Source organism: Salminus brasiliensis, chromosome 8 (genome assembly GCF_030463535.1).
Source record: "Salminus brasiliensis chromosome 8, fSalBra1.hap2, whole genome shotgun sequence".
Taxonomy (NCBI): domain Eukaryota; kingdom Metazoa; phylum Chordata; class Actinopteri; order Characiformes; family Bryconidae; genus Salminus; species Salminus brasiliensis.
Window position 1 is genome coordinate 19,748,677 of NC_132885.1, and position 21,158 is coordinate 19,769,834.

Below are 21,158 nucleotides of genomic sequence, written 5' to 3' on the forward strand. Positions count from 1 at the left end.
AGTATTCAGACCCTTTACTCAGTACTTAATTGAAGCACCTTTTGGCAGCAATTACAGCCTCCAGTCTTTTTGCACACCTGGATCTGGGAAGTTTCCGCCATTTTTTAATTTTTTTTTTGGAAGTCAGGTTGCAGGGGGACTGTTGGGGGACAGCCTTTTTCAGGTCTCTCCAGAGATGTTTGATTAGGTTCAGGTCAGGGCTCTAATTGGGCCACTCAATGACATTCACAGAAGTGTCCCCAAGCCACTCCTGTGTTGTCTTGGCTGTGTGCTTTGGGTTGTTGTCTTGTCTTGTCTTGTTTCAAGGTGAACCTTTGGCCCAGTCTAAGGTCCTGTGTGCTATTGATCAGGTTTTCTCATTAAGGATATCTCCGTACTTTTGCTCCATTCAGCTTCCCTCCCTGGTTGGAATAATTATGTCCATCCAAAGATTTTCTTTTTCAATAAATTGGCAAAAAATTCTACAAATATTTCATTATTGAGGTATTGAGTTTTTAAATAATAATAATTAATTATTATTTTAGCACAAGGCCTCAACAAAAAAATGGGTCAGACTTTCCAAATGCATTGTTTACCCATAGCAGCACTGACCCGTGAAAAAATTAACATTCGATTATCTTGCATCTGTCAAGGGGTTGGATATCCATATTAGACAAGTGAACAGTCATTTCTTGAAGTTAAAAGCAGGTATATCCGCAAACGTAAAGATCTGCGTAGCTTTGACAAGGATTAAATTGTGATGATTGGATGTCTGGGTCAGAGCTTCTGTGTCTTGTGGGGTGTTATAGGTATGCAGTGGTCCCTACCTACCAAATGTGCGTCAAAGGAAGCACAAATAATGAAGAAGCCCCAGAGGCATAAGTGCCCAATGCCCATTGATGCTCCTGAGGAGCGAAAGCTAGTCTGTCTGATCTGATCCCACAGAACAGCCACTGTAGCACAGGTCTCAGAACACAGACTGCATTACAGCTTGTTGCATGTGGGGCTGCGTAACAGCATACCAATCGAGGGGCCAGTGCTGACCGTTGTAAACCAAACATTGGGGGGGGGGGGGGGGGGGGGGGTGGAGAACTCCTTCGCAGACTTGACCTCCAAACTCCCCAGATCTTGGTTTTATCGAGCATCTGTGGGATGTTCTGACTCATCAGGGTAAACATCTGTATGATGCTGATCTTTTTTTATGTAATGCAAATGCAGACACTGATACTTCTAGGAACCAAAATTGACCCTTTTTTGACCTTGCTCCATAGAATCCTTTGTCACCAGGGTTAATTACATCCTTACTGTCTTCTACCACTCTGTGTCTTTCTAGGTTTTTTTCTGCCCTTCCTCTTCTTAGTAAGCCTTGCTGATCCTACTGTATAATGTCCATATTTGGAAGCAGCCTTTCTAACCATATAGGCCTATATATTGATGTGGAAAGAAATTTGAAAGCTTAGTTTTCCACCTCTGACCCTCCACCTCTTTTGTTGAACAGCGTATGCCCAATCTGGAAGTACTGGATATATTCAACCATCTGGCCTGATGTCATTCAAGCCTAGTGATGTAATGTAGAGTCTGGGCTGTGGAACTGGGCCAATGCTTGCACAGTTCTGCAGGTTTGTGTGGGTAGAGGAGATGGGTTATTATTCAGAATTAGCCTTGTTCTCAAGTGGAAGTAAGTAAGAGCCGTCTGCTCACGGTTGTGTGTTTGATTATAAAAGAGAGCCATCTTCGTCAAAGTAGTCAAACCGTTCTTGGCTCAGTGTGTGTTAGAAGTGCCAAAGTGCGTCTGTTCCACTTTCAGTGTACTGTTGAGTTCAGATATACTCTCACTGCAGATGGTGGAAGGCTACCGAAGGCCGTGTTTAAGGGCCTTCTATCTGAGGGAGAGTAATCCCTCTGTTTGAGGCCTGTCCTCCTTTGAGAGCATGGCCCTTATCTCCTCTCCCATTCGCTAATGGCAGCCGTGAAAACCTCAGGCTCTCCTTAACGATAAAAACAGATTTCTCCGTTTCTCTCTCTTCTCTCTGTAAAAGGCAGAAAATGAGGCTTGATCTAAGCCTAATGATTAGGCTGAGTAATGGAACTGGCTGAGACAGACTGCGTCTCCTGAGGCAAGTTGGGATAATCGTCACTAGCTTTAAAAGGCCCTGCTGCACTCTCTGAGAGTCACATATTCTACAGACCTGTAGGACATGGTCAGATCCACAAGTATTTGAACAGTGGTGCAATTGTTTTGCATTTGGAAGCAATCAAGATTTGATTGAAGTGTAGACTTTCAATTTAAGGACTTAGGCAAAGGAATTTATTAACTGTTTAGGAATTACAGCCACTGTTTTTATAGTGCCTCCATTTTCACAGGCGTAATTGGACAATGAACTGATGCATAACTGTCTACTGTTTCACAGCCAGGAGTGGCCTGTTCCCTTATTATTTAATCACAAATAAAGGACTGGAGCATGAAGACATGCTGTGGTTAAAGTTAATACAGTTGGTTTACCACAAGATGCAAACCACCTGATGTGCAGGGATTCTACACTTCAGGCAGTTGACTGTAAAGGATTAAATGATTAGGAATATAACTTACTTTTGCTTGTATGTAATTATTGTCCAGTTTATTTTCCATGTTCCACTTACATCTTTGTAATTTTTTAAATGGTTAATCCAGTGTTTTTGTCAAGAATCTTTATTTTAAATCCACTGAAAAATTCTTACTGTCCAAAAACTTCTAGACCTGACTGTCTTTGGGCCAGTTTAGGTGACGCACCCACTTGCTAGGACTCCCCATATCACTTGCAATGCTCCGGACACTAGGAGGATGAGGACGAGCACATACCTCCTCCTCCGATGTGAAGTCAGCCACCACCAATGCAGCATCACTTAGGTAGCCAACAGACGCCAGTGCCAGCCAGCATCACACTGGGAGTGATGAGGGGAGGAAGCAACGTCTACCCACACAGACCGAGAATTGCCAGTTGTGCTCTCTCTGGCTCCGGCTACTGATGGTGGGGCAGCATGACCTGGGATTAGAGCTCATGATCCTCTGGCCGTAGTATCAGGGTCTTGGTCTGCTGAACTTCTTGAAGCTTCCCCCTGAGAACTTTTTTGAACAAAAGAGAATATAACACCTAGTGTAAATTACCCCCAATCCCTCACAAACTTTATTTATTTTTTATAAAGAGACACTTGTTGATCGCTAAACATCATGATATAGTTCTTTTTTGTTTCGTTGGCAAAATAGCTCTCCTGTCTGCCTTGGGTGTCCTGGAAAAATTGGTTAATTAGCTACAGGCGGTGCTACATCTACTCATGTATGTGCCGTGCCGCGTTGTGTTTTTGATGTTAACATAAATGTTTTATGGTTGCGTGAGTCTTTTTAACGCTGATTAGCAAAGCGGATGCGAAATTTGCCGCAGGACATCTTTCGTAGAGAAGTGAGGGACAACTAATGAAATGTAAGCACGACTGCTCTGGATTGAGCTAAAGAGGGTTATTGCAGCTACAGCTTATATTTGTGTGGGCCTCACTACATCTCTGCCAAGCTAATTGATGCAGACAGATGTTGACATGCTCCTAATTGCATGTTTGACATTATGAGCCTTGCATGAAATCACTGTGACGCTACAGTAACTCTGTATACAGTGTTCATGGAAAAGGCAAGGCGAAAAGGAGACAGTGAGAGAAGAACGAGAGGGCAGGGCTGGGCAGATTTGGAGATCAAGCCATTGCTGTGGTATGGTAGGGGGGCCCCGTTGGACCTGGACGCTTTAGTGTAATGCTGGGTGGTGTGACCGTTTACTGTCATCAGCAGAAACCCTTTGGCCTTACCCGGCCCTTACCAGAGCCATTAGAGTCCACGTCTGTCTAATGCATCCTCATGGCATTACTGACTGCTGTTTATGATCCGACCATTTAACCTTAGCCTCCCTGCTCTCCAAAGCACATTAGCATTAGCAGCATGTGTGCGGAAGCTACTGTTTGAGCATATAAAATATGGCCACTTAGTGTAGACTACATCTTTAGTTCTTACACTGATTCCTGACCGCACGCATCTCAAAGAGCCTACAAGAGAAGTGCACGCCTGCTTTGCTGTATTTACAGCAATAATCTGAATGAATCTCATTGGTATTGTTAAAGGCACATTCCACCAATATTACAGAATATCTGCATAATTAAATCATTGAGAAATCTAATCTAATCTAATTCCTCAGAAATCTTCACTGGACTTCGGCACAGTCAACAGCCCGTTAACATGTCTGGAATATCCTCAAACATGGACGAAAGGCTATTTCATTTTGTCTTGTTGAAATGCAGAGCAGTCGATTACAGTTAACCAGGTTATTGCTATTCTTAGTGTTCCCTTACAGGCAGCACTTGAATAGCTCAGTCTTTTGTTTCCCCAATAATACAGTTGTTATAAAATGGGTTTAGTATGGGTTTAAATAGTTTGCTTCATCCTATTAACAGCTTATTCCCAGTACAACAGTCTCCCTCTTTATTTCACTACGACACACTAGCATTGGACCATGGGGTGATGCAACGTACAATGCGACAGAATTAGAAACAGGATGTCTGCCGACACCTGAGCCAAACAGGGTGCTTGTGCAGCTCTTGCTGTTCTTGTTGTACCAGGGTATTGATTAGTAAATTGAAAATTAAACACGATTGCTCAAGGAGGTTTTGAAAGCTTGAAGACTGATTTGGAAGTAGTTCCGCTCTTCTCTTACCAGAGAGGTTTTCTGTTCTGAGGTTTTTGTACTCTGTGAAACACAGTAGTACACAATGGTTTGCAACAGCGTAATAATGCCTGCTTCAAGTACAACACTTTAATGAAAAAAAAAAGAAGTTAATCTTGCTCTGAAAGGCCCATTCTGTGACTGTGTAGAGCAGGCCCACTGCTAGCTACAAGCACTGTGCTCTAGTGTTCAGTTGGCCTGGTAAACAAAGTAGTCCTATTTTTTTAATGCTAATAATTGGGTTTCTTTTAAACACAGCACTATAATTATCCATCTAACAAAGGCAAGGAGGCCCAGCTGTTTCTTTTGCACAATATAAATATCGTCTCATATCCAAAGTATCTCTCAGCTTGTCCAGAAATGCATGTGTAAAGCATGTTTTTTAGGTGTTGCTCAAAACACAAATTACACTTCCTGACTGAAGGGGAAGCCCAGGAGCAAGATCTACTGACTGCTGGATAGTACTGCTTTAAACCACCCTCACCCAGCTGAAAAGGTCCATCTCCAACCAGTTTCTGTAGGTGAGGTTGGAGGTTTTTGAAACTTGATACACTAAATGGCCAAATGGTTGTGGCCTTTTTTTTTTTCTTTTTTTTTCTCCCCCCTCATGAATGCATTCAACTGCTTTAGGTTGCACCAGTTGCTGACACAGATGTGCAAATGCACACACGTGTGCACACACACAGCTTGTCTAGTCTCCGTAGAGAAGTATTGACCATAGTGTAGGACTCCATGGAGCAGATAAACATGAACCTACTGGCACCATGCATTGCTAGAGTGGTATAAATCCCCCCAGCATTGTAGTAGAAAGCCTTCCCTGGACAGTAGAGCCGGTTTCTCCAGGAAAAGCAAAATACAATTGTTTTCAGAATAAACTGTGAATAAACAGCTGTCCCAATACTTTTGTCCCTGTTCTGTATGTTACCCGAGCCCAAGATGCACAATACCAAGTAGGCAAAAAAGAAAAGGTTTGTACTCCCAACACTGTTCTCTTAGATTTGTTCAAGCAGTTTAGAGGTTGATGTTCATGATTTGTTTGCATCAGAGATGTCAAACTGTATTCTGAGGCTGCATCTCCATCGAGTTTGTCCCCACACAGTCTTGTCTGTCTTGTGGCCAGTGTGGGCTTATAGCCTGAGGCAGTTGTTTGAACCGCTCTGAGATAAGTGATGTCGCCTCAGCCTATCTCTGTCCGTGCCACTGTATCCACCTGACCTCTTTTCCTTACACTCTTTCACTTCTCTTTGCTCGTGGTCTTTGTCTGATGCTCTGTCTGTTGCTCTTTGTGTGATTTCACTTCACTTGAACACTCCCTTCCCCTCCCACAGAGCGAACGATTGTATTTACAGTGTGTTTGTTTGCGGCACTGTGTGCATGTATGATCGGATCGCGTTACTCTACCAGGGTCGATTCGCATTATGCGATCTCTCTTTGTGGTTCAGAACCCCTGCGGGAACTCCCACATATGCTTTGTATGTTCCTCAGAGTGAAGCAATGCTTGTGATGAGTTTCCCTCCTGTCTGCTTGGCTCCAGCTGTGGTGGTGGTTGTTTGTGTATGGTCGCAGTGGTTTATTTTATAATGGATTGTTCCTGATGTTGGGCTCTAGTTTATGTGTATAAAGTTGACTCACTTCCTGGCTGCTGCCTGATGGCTTTGCTTCACTTCCTCTTCGTGTGAAGGCCTATATCTGTTTGCGCTAGCTTTATGTTCTAGGCCTGCACAAGTCAGGCTGAAGGGAACAGTATTGAGTTTTTTAGTAGTACTTTTTAGAGCTATCTAAAGATTTCATCCCAGTAAGTAAATAATTGTGTTTGCTGTAGCGGGGGCGTGATTATACCGATGACCAGGATGCTATTTGCAGGTAAATGGGGAAAGTCTGTGACATTGTGTGATGAACTATAGCACTGTTGCCTCTTATGCATGTGTGTCTCTGCTGTGCTTTTGCCTTTGCAGGGAAGAGGAGGAGAGCCTACGGGATAAGATCCGGGCGGATCACGAGCGGGCGCTGCAGGAGGCAAAGGAGAAGCTCCGGAAGTCCAAAGAAGAGCTGAGGGCAGAGATCCAGACAGAAAAGACCAAGGTGGCTGAGGACCTGAAAAAGAAAGAAGGACCCAAGCCTCTGCCTCCAGTGCCCATGCCCAAAGTGGTGGGGATCAATGATGGAGATCCTGGAGATCCTGATGTCAAAGAGAAACGGGACAAGATCAGAGAGGTGAGACCTGTGTGTGTGTGAGTGATTGATTGATTGAGAGGTGTGTGACGGTATATGTATTCCTATAAAACTGTCATGGTGCACAGGGGGGTCACAGTTTGGTGCACACAGTTGCACAGAGAACAGTATGATCATTTTAGATGTGCCTGCGCCACCTAGTAATCGTGTGATTGGTTTGGGCAGGTGCCAATACAGTAATCGCAGTAATCGATTGTTTTTTGTCTGCATCAGAGACCCTTAAGAAGAGGTTTTTACTTTCTTGCTTCCACCAGACAGGTCTGAACTCATTGGGACTCATTTTGGTCTGCTTGATTTTTATTTATTTATTTATTCATCATAAACATTCAGCACCCTTATTTAATTAACCTAGCGGTGATTCAGACTTACAGTTACTTTATCTTTGTCCTGTCATTTTTTTTTTTTTTTTTTTTCATCTTTCAAGTGGCCTTCTGCTTGTTGATGGATTGGTTTCTCCATAGGTAACCTTCTGCTCAGTGTTTCTGTATGTATTTGTGTATTATTATATACATGTGTAACTGTCTGCCTGGAATTCTGTTAATGCTTCATTTGTGCCAGAGGATATTATTGTCCCCAGAAGCTCTAGGTGATGCTTAGATTGTCTGCGATGTATTTCGCAGCTCAAGAGTGCTCAGGTTTTATTGTTGGGTGAGTAAATTGAGAATGAGACATTACTCTGTTGCGGTGGGGGTGTGCGTATGAGGATAGCGAGTCAGTGTAATTATTTTCTCCCTGTAGATTGTATTTCGGCTATGCTCGGTTAAGAGCAAACCTGAAATAGTTTTCCTGCTCATTCTCAGTTAATTACTTCTCATCATTTCCTTTTAAAAGGTACTTGGACTTGAACAGTTACAGCCCATTTAATCTACGGCTGGCTTTGACTCAAACGCAGAATATCTGCAGATATAATTATCAGGCTTTGAAAATGCGGTCCTGCCTTAGATGAGAGTAACGCCGTGTGAGTTGGGACCAGTGGCTGATTTACTGCTTACTGAAAATAAAACTGACCGTTATGGATTTCTCCAGTTTCAAATGCTCAGGAGTCTTTGAGAAAATAAGTTGCAGCCTGACGCATTAACACATCGTCTGAGCTCAGACTGGCAGGAAGAAGTGGGTTAAAGACAGCCATGTTGGGGAATGTTGGCGAGGTATAGATGAGTTCTGTTTGGACTTGTCAGTTGGGCTTTCAGTGGACAATTTTGTTGTTTTATTTTTTTTTGTCTTTTCATTTGCTGCCTCTAAGGCACGAGGTACTAGCCAGTGGGCTGTGGATGATGAAGTAGCCATTTTGCATGAAATGTTACATTTCCCAGCCCATTATTTCTAAGTAGTCTGTTATTGCTAATTGGTTCTAATGAGTATTTAAGCTTGTATGGTTTGGTGCTCTTGGGAAATACAGGTTTTCCCCCTGTTGGGGTGAGCGTGTGTAAGTGTGTAAGTGGTTGGCCAAGATATCCGTTTCCCCAGGGGGTGAACGGTTCCATTGACCGTAAAGCCGGGATAAGTGGATGGCTGATGCAGGGCTTTTAAAGCTGCCCTAATCATGGCACTGAGATCTGCCGAGTCATAAAGAGACTCCAGCTATAGAGACCTGGGGTGAGAGGCTACTGACGAGCCATATGTCTGAGCATTATAACACCTCTCAGATGAGCCGTACAGACGTAGGTAGGTGTGTGTGTGTTTTGTGTGTGAGCAAAAGAGACAGAGATGGTGAAATGTAGAATTTTGCTTTGCTCTGTTGTATAATGGGTCACATAAGGGGCTGCTGAGATCAGGAGATGCTGTCTATCCTGAGTTGCACTGGTGTGAATGCAGACAATCGCACACCTGCAGTATACCGTTGTCTAGTCGCACCTCATGGCATTTGCCATTGGTGAGAGTATTGCAGGGATGGGGTGAAAGCAGCTTTCCAAAAAAAAGAAAAAGAAAAAGCAGCTTTCCTGCTTCACCAGCACTCACCATGTAAGCTGAAGAAAGAGCCGGGAGTACTGAAAGGCAGCTCCTAACATACTGACTGTGGATCCTCTTATCTGCGGCTCCTTTCTCCAATACCAGTTTCAGCGTGGCAGGTAATGTGATCACACCACAGAAAAGCTGCCTAAACCAGAGACAACAAACATGTAGAAACCTCTGCACTAACTTTGCTCCTGGTTATAGTTTGGTACTTCAGGGAATGAGATATGGGTATGAGATACAGTAGTTATTTACTGGAAGTTTAGTAAATAGCATGTTTAGAGGCTCTAAATCACTTATTGTTTGAAAAGGAATAGCTAAAGTTTATTAGATGCGGTCAGTCGGTTCATCACATGGCCTTTCCCAACAGCAAATATAAACAAGCCATAGCCCTAGCGAGATATTTAAGGTCTGGAACCTTTAAGTCAAAGTAATCTGAGGGTGTTTTATCCTCTGCTCTCTCAGCTCTTCACAGTTACAGAAACTTTAACCAGGGGTGCCCAAACTTTTGCACACCACTTTACTTTTATACATTACTAAAACCATGCATGCTGCATTTTCTGACATTTGAATCACCCCACAACACACACACATGCGCGCGCGCGCACACACACTCCACCTCACAGACAGACGGAGGAGACAGAACTGTTTTTGTGTCCTGTAGGGCAAGGTCCACTTCTCTCTCAGTGGAAACCTCGCAGCAGGGCCATCTGCTGTTCACCAGGGAACCTTGACCTTTTACCTTTTTGTGTGTGTGTGTGTGTGTGTGTGTGTGTGTATGTGTGTGTGTTTGACGGTCAAGTTGTCTTAAAAATCAAACCCATGGAAAATCAGCACAGACAAAATGTTATAACAGCTTGCACTGACCCAGTATGACGGTAACTGACGGGCTACAGGTTTCTTATAGCACTCAAACATAACAGTAAAGTACTGAACTGAGTTAAGTGCTGTAGTCCTCCTCTTACTGCAAGACCTTTGTATACAGGAATAGATTTCACCAGCAGTGCCAAAAAAAAAAAAAATCATGCTAATCCTTATAAACAGTAGTTTAGTACGTTTATAGGAATTCTTCCCTTTACAGTGGCTAATCGTATTCATTTATTTATTTATCAAAGCTTTTTCTTCATCTTTTTAACATCACCCATATCCGACATTCACTCCAATAACACACATAACACTCCAATGTCACATATGATGAAATTATACCTGCTGAGTGAACATATCCTAAGTGTCACTCAGATAATCACCAAAATATCAATTTGAACGAGTGTCCAAACGTTTGTATAGGGTTATGACTAGGATCATATTTGGATTGTAGCCTTTAGTTGTGGAAATCGTATTGAAAGAAATGGGACATGATACAGGATTGTTCCAAAAGAAAAAGGAAATAAAACTGAGATTCCCACTCCTCACATTAATAGAACTCTGCTCTCCACTCCCACGTCAAAGTGCTGTAGCTGCAGATGTGCTGGATGTGTTGCTCTCTGACTCTCATGGCACAATGTTTACAAAGTGTACCGGTTTAATCCTTGCGCTCCGTTCACATGACTGACAGCTGCTCAGTCTGTATGTTTTCACTGCAGCTCTGCATCCAGATTGAAGGAATTATTACTGTAAAAAGTAACAGCAGCTGAAAAACCGCTTTCCAAGGTGTGTTATGGTTTTGTCCATTAATCCGTGGTTCACGTGCATCCTGAACCGTTGCGCGCAATCTGTACAGATCGTGGATTATCCGTGATCCGTTAAATCGCTAATTACAGATGTATTAAAATTATTAAAATGCAGTTGTTTTTGTGCAGGAGCCCAAACTCTGTTCATTCCACTCCTCTGAAGGGAAATAAATACATTAAATATCAGTTTCAAAGGGACGTTTAGATATTTCAAGGTATTGGGTATTTCAAACTGAGATTTTTCTCTTAATTTGAATTTTTTTTCTGCTGATTCTGAAATTTCTAATTATTCTTATTATAATAATTTTATTATTATTATTATTATTATTATTATTACTATTATTCCTTTTATCCTTCAGATACAGTTTAGAGTCTGAGCACAGTTGGTCATAACAGGCGCCTGTTAGCTGTTGTGGTGGAGCTGGGAACCTGGCACTTTCCTCCGAGAGTGTTGGCTGCCTGGCGATGTGATTCCAAAAGAGATGGCGGTTGGCTTCACATGTATCAGAGGAGAAGTGTGATAAGTCCTGACTCCTAGTGTCTGGAGCCTTGCATACTGCTAGAGGAGGGGCTATGGGTAACAGGTGGGTTAATTGGCCGTACCACATTGGGAAGAAAAAATTGTGATCGGAGTGTGTGTGCGGGGTTGTGGGATCTGTGTGTAGTTGCATGTTTTGTACTGTGTGTGTGTGTGTGTGTGTGTGTGTGTGTGTGTGTGTGTGTGTGTGTGTGTGTGTGGTGTTTTTTTTTTTTTTTTTTTTTTTAAAGCAGTGCGGGATAAAGGAGCTGAACTATTTCAGGTGAGCTGATCTTTGCTGTGCGCTGCGCCTTCATTAGCGCTGTGCTAACTTTGATTAGCGTGACAGAGGTGTTGACTGAGAACAAGATGCTCCCACCGTTCCTTTCTCCCCAGGCTGTTGCCACGGCAGCGCACCTCGGCTATTTGAGCAAGGCGTCTTGTTTGAACAGATTAAACGGAAGCTCTGGATTCGGTTCTCCTGTGTGGATTAGTATGTGGCTAACGCTCGGAGCGGAGACGCAGAATAAGAGGGAGAGAGCTTGAGAGGGAGAGCGAGAGAGAGAGTGAGAGTGTGAAAGACTGAACATAAGTGGAGCTTTCATGGCGTCTGCCAGGGTTTAGTGTTTGTGAGTGCATGCTCCTGTGTGTATTGTGCAGTTTGTCTGTTAGAAGGTAATTTTTTTTTACTGTGTGGCACTATAACTTGTTCCTTGCCCCTTGTTTCTCTCTCTGTCTGTTCTTCTCCATTTCCAGCATCTGTCTGTCTGTCTGTTCTCCTGCTTCCTTTCTGTCCGTCTTCTTCTCTCTCACTCTCTCTCGGAGCTGAGGAGGGCGACGCTGGGTGGGTATCGTGTTTTTCTGTAATTGCTGTTCGTGCAGCTCCATGCTGTGTGGAGGTATCTGGCCTGGAGCTCTCCTAACACACTCTCAGGTGTCGGATCTAACGGTGTGCTAACAGTAATTACCCCAGTCAAGCTCTCTGTACATAAAGCAAGTGATAAGCTTACAGGGATGGGAATCTGTTTGAGAGCTCCCTGGCTGCTCTCCGCTCTGCTGTGCTCTGCCCCGTTGGCACTTGCAGAGGCATGGCAGCATGTCGTGTGTGTGTGTGTGTGTGTGTGTGTGTGTGTGTGTGTGTGTGTGTGTGTGTGTGTGTGTGTGTGTGAGAGAGTGAGAGAGAGAGAGATCTCTGTCCTTTTGCCCTCTATCTGACAATGCTGTTGGCAGTGCCTGTGAGTGTGTGTCTACATCCTGTGCCTTTGCTCTGCCTGAAGTTGATCTCAGATGGTCACAGTCAGAAGTGCATTAGAACAGCAGTACTGGAAAGGCAGTGCAGACAGTTAAAGGTGATGTGCTCTGTAAACTGCAGGCTGTGTTTGTGGGAGCAGTGGGGGTATGAACTGCTTGTTCTAGTTGATCACCTACAGGCTCCTGTGCTTTGTTCTTGCTTTGATCTCAGTAGTACACAGCCCATCAAAGATTTGGCTACACCTGGTCTTTTGAAAATTCCCTCTAAAAGATTGATTTTCGCTCTTGTTTTTCATTAAAGTAAGAAATGTGCAGTTATTAGTAAGGCTATCTTCTCATACTTTCACATCTTTCATCTCCTGTCGTCGTTCTTTTGAGGAGGAGGTCTGGACTAGTAATATCAAAGTAATGCCTTTACCTTCTTTTATTATTTATTTTTTTGATAAATGCACATACGCTTCAGGTCCAAATGTTTGTGGACACCCCCTCTAATAAATGTGTTCAGCTCCTTTAAGTTGCACCCATTGCTGACACACAGCTTGTCTAGTCCCTGTAGAGACGTGTTGCTAATAGATAGCAAATCAGAATGAACCAGTTTGCACCAGTGCCTAGGTCAGGTGTGGGCACGTTGCACTTTTGCAGTCTGTCCTGTCCTGTCCTGTGTTTTTGTTCTCGTTTTTGTTCCATGTTGCACTTTTTGTTCTGGAAAAAATGCACCTTCATTCCACTGTGTTCTTGTATAGAGCTGAAATGACGACAAAAGCCACTTGACTTGGGCTCCCCGCCACCTTCACACCCCTCCAGTACAACTGTGATCTCTGGAATGATGGTCGGCGCTCGGAGTTCGGGATGAGGTTGGATGGTGACTATTTGCCATCCTGACCTCAGTAACACTGTTGTTGCTGAATGCAATCAAATTTCCCTGGACAGTAGAGACTTGAGTTGGAAGTACTCTGTTTCTGTATCCTTGATTTTGGAAGAAACTATAAAGGAACAGGTGTCCCAATACTTTTGTCCATATAGTCTGTGTAATATAATCCAGGAAACTATACAGAACTAAAGGAAGCTTTGCACTCATTTGGTTTCAAAGAAATTTGAAACAATTTAGTTCGATATTAAGACATGGTTGAGTCTAACTAATGTCCACACAGACACAAGACCAAGCCCACACCTCAGTACTACCAACATTACAGCTCGCAGGGCATGAGCACATTTAAGAAAAGGCTCATATTTATCATGATTAAATAGGAGTCATAAATAATTATCCATGAATGGACGATTGCTCTCAGCCCTGCTTTCTGTTTAATTGAAAAGCTTCTTGTAAACTGATAAAGAAAGCTCGCTTATTTGATTAGAACCACTTTAAAAACCGAGATGTCCAGACTTTTGACAGGCAGTGCAACTGGGGACGTTTTCTAAATGGAGCAAAGAGAACTGAAAGTACAGTTCAGTTGGTGTGTATGTGTGTGTATATGGTGCACAGGTGTGTAGTGTGCTCCTTGCTCGTTAGGAGCAGAGCTGGGTTGCTGTTGGAGGTTGGAGGTGTTTCAGAATGCTCTGCTGTTGGCAGAGGGAGCGGGAGGCTCTCAGGGTGCTGGGAGCTGGTATGCATGGGGACGATTACTGTGCCAGGTTCATGACTGAGCATATGCCTGAGAGACAGAGGCAGGGAGGGAGAGAGGGGAGGAGTGCAGTGTCCCCAACAACCAAGGTCACACCAAAATGAGGGGAAATGAACTTGAGAGGGTATTAAAATGTGTGTGTGTGTGTGTGTGTGTGTGTGTGTGTGTGTCTGTCTCTGTCTCCATGCTTGAACTGTGAACCAAATCAGGAACAATAGCTGATTCAGCCAATTAAACTGATTTAGTTCAAAGATGTCTTTCGCCTGAATCTGGGATGAGGGCCTAAAACTGTTTCAGGATGAATGAAAGCAGAGAATGTGCCATTATTATTATCCTCAGACTAGGCCTGGATAATAAAACGATGATGATCATGATGATGATGATCAGAATCAGGTGTGATTCGATCGATTGATGATCTTTCAGCCATAAACTTAATATAATATCTATTGGTAATCAGTAAAACTATTAATGCTGTTGTGCTGAGCCCCTCCTCTGCAGTGCAGTACCTGAGCTTGCCCTCTGTGGCGCTGTAGCACCCTGAGGCCCACTCTGCGTCCGTCTTGTTCTCCGTCCCAGCCCCCCCCCCCCTACATCTAATGGGGTAGTGTAACTTTAAACGGACTACAGTGAAAGAGGACAGAAGGAGGGACCCGCATGAATCAAACTGACTCCAGCGGACACCAGGGGCATTAAATAATTTGTGTGGTGCCGTGAGCTTTGTGTGCGACAGCAGCAGCAGCGGAGATGTCTGATTGCAGCACAGTTCCCCTGGAGTGCAGTGGAGATGAGCTGAAGTGCAGGGAGAGATTTATGAATGCGCTCCTTTTTACGCCATGTACAGGGAAGCCTGTTGGGGGGGGTTAATACTAATTACTGCTGTTCCCCCTGGAGGTGATTGTAAAGGGCACTCTCTTGCATCAAGTGTGTGAAATGTGGGTTTTGAGCTAAAGTTTGACTGCCATTGTGAAGGTCAGTGCTTCTCTGCAGACCCAGCGCTGGCTAATGTGTTTTCTGGGTGTGCGGGGTATCTCATGCCTCTGCAGAGTCGAAAATGAAGTTTGTGTGCTTGAGTACCTCCCACCATCTACCTTTTATCCCGGGACTTCTCAAGAGTTCCTCCCTCACACTGCTATTATAGCATTGCTCCCTAGAGCATAAAATATGAGCCCGAATCCGACAGGACCCGTCTTATCAAGTTGAGCGCAGTCAGGTTTGAACTTAATTTCTCACATATCTGCTGGACTCGGGTCCAGTTGAGATTTCACATCTGAGGTCGTTCTTTGACAGACTTTGGACTACGTTTACTTTTTCTCAAAATCATGATTCTTCACTTTTTACCTTCAACTGTTCATCTGCATTGTAGACTTTGTGCATGTTGTTGGCATTAAAGACCATTGGGCCTTCCATTCCCTTTTGTTGTTGTTGCTGTTGTTGTTGTTGTTGCTCTAGGCTCGGCACGCTGCTAACTGCAGTATGTTACTTTGGAGAAGCGGGTTGGGATAGCGCAGCATTACGCAGTTCTCACGAGCGTAATCTCCAGTAAAATCTGTTACTGTACAGATGTCATTCCACATGCTTCTTTTACTTTCAGTGAGTGTTCTGTATTTCTTAGCTCATCCAAGGAAACTTGAAATGCACTTTTGAACTGTAGGGGGAGCCCAGGAGCATGAATTGCCAGGGTTTTTTTTCTGTACCGCTTCAATAATGGGAGTTTGGTACATGGAAATAACAAAAACAAAGGCGGCGGGGATCCACACTAGGCTAAATGCTAAGATAAGGTGACTCACTTTTGAGGTCTCTTAATTTCTTACGTCTGCTCCATCAAAAACAAACTGGACAACCACTAAAATGGAGTTAAAACACATTAACAGGAAAAGCTCATTTATTTTATGTAATGTAATTCATTTCTTTTTACCAGTAAGACTCAAAGCCAAACCCAGGGAAGTGATTGGGGGCAAGGCAAAAATCTAACCCAGCAACAATCTTTTCCACTAGCTAACAGCACAGTGCACACAACAGGAGGACGGCACCACTGTGACACCTCTATGGGTCTCTTCCATGTTGGGCTACTCTGTGATATTGCGTTAGCAGCAGTTCAGAAGCTGGTGCTAGCCATCACCCTCTGGTACTGGTAGCATCATTTGATAGGAGGAGGCCTAGCCAATAAATGGGAATTGGAAATGTCTGAAGGGGAATGAGGCTGTGGGTTTGGTCAGGCTTGAATTTGAGTCCCCAATAAAGCTCTCCGGCACTCTTTATAGCACTGTAGCAGTGAGATGCCAAGATTCACTAATGCTGCTCCTTTACCTGTCTGCAGGATTTTGTCCCTGCTGATGGAGAAGGATAGTCAAAGCTCTCTAACTACTGTTGCTTCTGCTGTCTCTCTCTCTCTCCTGCACCTTGCCTGCGTCGTCCTTTACTCTTTGCCATTTCTTGCCATTTTCCTTTTCTTAATTCTTCCTTCCTTTCTCTACACCTCTCCATCCCCCCTCCTGCCCTGCTGAGTTGGCTGAGTCTCGTCTCTAGGAAGCGCTCCAGACAGAGTGATTTGCTTTAAAAGGATCTCCCTCTCACGCTTGCCTTTCAGAGCAGTGTAGAGAAACCGTCAGGGCACCAAATAATGTCTTCATGTAACATACCTAACAGCCATGCTTCTCACTGCCAACGTCACGCTTCTAAAAAAATCCAGCGACAATGACCTCAGAAGAAGCGTATTTCACTGTCTGAATGCCTGGATTGGCTACAGGAAAGGTGATTGTTGAGGCTGTAAGGGAGGTGCTAAGACTGTTGTGGAGGGCTCCAAGAATACACGTTGTCAGGCCAATTTGATGCAATTGGATTTTCAGTGTTTATGTATGAACCATGTTTTGATTCTACAGAATCTTCACCTCTTCTTCTGACCTTCATATAACAAGAAAAACAGGGCCAGGTCTGCCCACAGCCTCCATCCTCCAGCCTTCAGAACAGAGCCAAACGATGGCCTCTTGATGATACAGTGCTAGATAATACCCCTCTCCAAGCAGCGAGCGGAGTCATACACATTGTGGCTGCAGAAGCCGCAATAATGTGCATAATTTAGAATTTCATTGTGATGGATTTGTTTATGGCCAATTCTGTGCGTGTGTCTGCAGATGGTTGCAGCAGATTTTACAGCAGCAACCCCTCGACTTAAGGATGCTAGCCATGTCCCTCCTTAAGATCTAAACATGCTCTCAAACACCTACAGAGCTTCAGTTTCCTTATCCTTCAGTGGAGGAAGAAGCTTCTGTCTAAGGTTAGAATTTCTCACTGTGTTGCTCATCTCTATCATGGTTGTAAGAGTTACCGCTTCGGGCTGTTTCTAGGCCGTCTTTGAAATTATTAGGAGCAGTTCAGTGTATTTATGTACCCCGCACTTCATCAAATCTAATGCAGATCCATTTATACTATGTTTTAGGCACATTGTAATCAGTTCACGTGCTCTGAAGTTCTTCTTTGTTTATTTGGAAATAAGGTAGGTGCTTGCTCTCATTGGACTGGTGCCTTCAAAAGTCTTTCTGAGGTTGTAGATACTTTCCAGTTCTCTAGTTTTACATCACCCTGCCGTTGACTGAATGTTTTAACAATTTCCTCTGGGTGAGAATTAGGTCTGCATTTTTTTCATTGTATAGTTAGCATTATCATGATGCACTAAATGGACAAAAATATTGGGACACCTACTCGTGTATTGTTTCTTTCAAAATCAAGGGTATTAATGTAGAGTTGATCCTGCTGTTTTTGGGAGTAACTCTGTCTACTGTCCAGGAAAGATGGTTTTCTACTAGATTTAGAAGCATTGCTGTGAGGATTTGCTCTTAATCAGCGACAAGAGCTTTAGTGAGGTCAGAATGTTAGATGATCGCCACCCCACCTCATCCCTAACACATCCCAACGGTATTGGATGGAGCATGATCATTCCAGAGAGCACAGCTCCACTCCTGGGGGGCTTTATACCCCCTCTAGCACACAGCTGGCATTAGACATGATGCCAATAAGTTCATGTTTATCTGCTGCAGAAATTCTTATACTATTGGCCATATTACACTATAAGCTCTGTGTGCATTTACACATCTGTGCCAGCAGTGGATACAACTTGGAAGGGATGTCCACAAACATTATTGTTTGTCCACAAAACACATATTTGCGATGGACAGTTTAAGGGCTGCGATGACTCAACAGATAAACTACATTACTCATCATTACTGAAATGAAGAGTAGTTCCATTGGCGGTAACGTAGCATTAGGATTCAGTGTTGCCAACTTTGGGGATGTTGTCGCTAGACTTTGTGACTTTTTTTAATACTTTTTTAAAAAGCGAGTAGCGACAAATCTATTGACTTTTCTACAAACTGTAGCTAACATTACTTCCCATGATCACCAAAACTGCCCGTGAGTGAGCGGCACAGCTCCTTCTGTTCCAAGAGATTGAGCAGCACATTGGCCCTATCCCAGTTCTCGGCTTAACCCTAAGCCCCTAAATAGGTGTAACAGTAAATCTTTTATAAATATATTAGATTTTTAATGTGCTGTGCACATATTTGCTTCTCGTGTCACATACATAATCAGTATTTTATATTTGTTTATTAATGTTTTTTGTCAATCTGTGAAAATAGTTTATTTGATTTATGTAAAGGACTGATATCGTTACACTAGGCGGCATGTAACTACTACATGATGAGAGAGAAAATAAGCTAATTTAACAAATTACATCATCTAATCACTAAAAAAAGCATGTTTTAGCTGATTTCCTCTGAAAAACTATTATTTTAATCATGGTTTCGAGCTTCGCATATCTAAATTACAATATCCAACAGCATTATTAAAGGTGAGGATGACCAGTATATGGTGAACACTTACTAACACTCAGTCAGCCTAGCAGAGACGGGCAGACACGGCTAATCTTTTTTTCCCTTTGTTTCGGACACACTGTGTTCTGCTGTGTTGATGGGAGGGTGGAGCAGACAGATCTGTCTGCTACAGGAATTGATATAAACACTATTGACCCCTCAGGGATCACAGGGATCGTTCTAGTAAATCAATCAGTCTTGTTGTTCAGCATGCTTGGAGGAGGGCACTAACTGCCAATTGTGATACGCCAGCAAACAGAAGCCTTCAATTGTGAGTGATTGGGGACAGGGAGAGCCATCCTTGTGGACCCCAGTGGTCTGAAATACCAACAACTGTAGACATGGGTTTGATTTCCTGGCTCAGCAAAGCACACCACACTGCACCAATAATAAGAGTCATTGGGCAAGATTATGATCACTAGTCTCCTACCTGAGTGATTAACATGATACAAAATGTGCACTCATCAGCCATAACAGGATGGATCAGTTCTGGAACAGTCAGTTCTTGATGGTTAAATGCAGGAAAATGGGCCAGCATAAGGATCTGACAGATCTTGTGGGGTTTATCTGATATGCAGAGGTCAATCCCTCTCGCAATTGGTCCAAGAAAGCACATCCGGTGAAAAGACGTCAGGGTTGTGGGCACCTAGGGCTCATTGATGTGATCTATTGAGGCTCACCTTACCTCTCACCTCACAAGACTTAAAGAATCTGTTGCTAACATCTTGGTGCGAGATACCACAGGACACCTTCAGAGGTCACACTCAAATCTGTTGTGGCGGCGCAAGGAGGACCTACTTAAGATCAGGCAGGTGGTATATAATGTTCTGGCTGATCAGTGTAAGTTGGATAAGAGCGTCAGCCAAATGCCATGCATCCAAATACAGAGAGAATAATGCAGACATGGAACACAAGGAGTTGAAAGCTCAAATGAAGGCTGTCAATAATATCGGCCTTCAATAGGGTAGCATGTCAATCGTAAGCACGTTTACAGGTCATGCCCTTGAGATGTTTAGGAGGCAGCAGCATCGCTCCAGGCGTTTGACCACAAGAGGGTAATGACTGACTCATGATTATCCAGACGAGGGTCGATATTAAGAGTGGTTCCAATCATGTTGAAGCTCCCATTGAAGGTCCCCAGAATACTCGGGCTAAGGCAGACCTAATTTCTTTAAGGCTTCCAAGATTTGTAGACTGTCCCCTTCGGTTGGGTCAGATGTACAGATGGGAAATGGTGAGACAGTGCTGAAAATAAGTGTTCAATCATGCTTTGTTCTCCATGGAGGACACCATTTATTGCAGCATTCTTTTCAAGGTGCTGAACCATCTGTACCCCAAGGTTCAGAGACTGTGTGAGGGACGAAAATGCTGATTTTGCTTCAGAGTTGAAGAGCCACAGTTAAGTCGGTAATCTCTGTAAACAAGACTTTGCAGAGAGTCTACGGTGAAAACAATGATGCAGGTAGGATGCTGATATGGGACTCAGTAGACAAGGCGATTAGTGGAGACTGTAAGAAATGCCATCATTGCAGTTAGCTGGCAGGACTTTTTCCGAAAGCACATTAGAAGTATCCATTTTACCGTAACTAGGACAGAACACAGTAAGCCTAGACACTGGCCTGAAACTGTAGATGAAACGGGTTCAGGAAGTTGTGGTTGAACTAAAATATAAATGAAAGTACATCTCTGCTGAGTGAAGTTGTGGAATAGTTAGAAATAAGGTTTTTCTTTGCTGTCTCAAGTTTCTGCAAACAGTTTAGCCCTTAAATGAGAGGATGGACTATAATATGACTCTTCTCTGGGATAATCCTTCTATACTCAGCAGCCAAAATAACTAATGCACTGTGTATTAACTGCGTTCATTAGTCTTCGAAGTGAAGAGCCAGTCCTTGATTTAGTCCAGTATTTGACTAAGTGGTCAGACTGTGGTCCTTAGAAAGATCTGGGGGAAAACAAGTTGCAGGTCGCAGCTTGATAATTAAATAATCCTTGGCCCACACAGCTTGCGTCATGGAAAAATTTGTAGCCAAGAACACAATGTAATTATTGGCCTTTTTTTTTCCCCCTTCTTCTTCTGTTGGCCAGACTCCCTCATGAGTACTAGAGGGAGGTTATAGGCTGTGAACAGCAGAGGAAAATCTGGGCTTTGTGCTCAGGATGCCACCCTCCAGTAATACTAGAAATCCAGATTGGCAAGCTCCAGAGACTTTTGACAAACGTTCACATTAGAAACTAGCTTTCATGTACACAGACCCAAGCCAGAAATCCAGTGGTCAGACTAGGCTGACTAGATCCAGTAAGTTGTCCCTCTCTTTTTGTTATGCAAAGGT

General features: G+C 43.5%; 1 protein-coding gene across 1 annotated transcript in view; it reads left to right on the forward strand.

Moving 5' to 3' along the window:
* Positions 1–21,158, forward strand: part of man1a2 (mannosidase, alpha, class 1A, member 2) — a 94,552-nt gene that overhangs the window by 19,310 nt on the left and 54,084 nt on the right. The window contains 1 exon segment of the mRNA XM_072686016.1: positions 6,674–6,932. Coding sequence (XP_072542117.1) covers positions 6,674–6,932 — 259 coding nt within the window.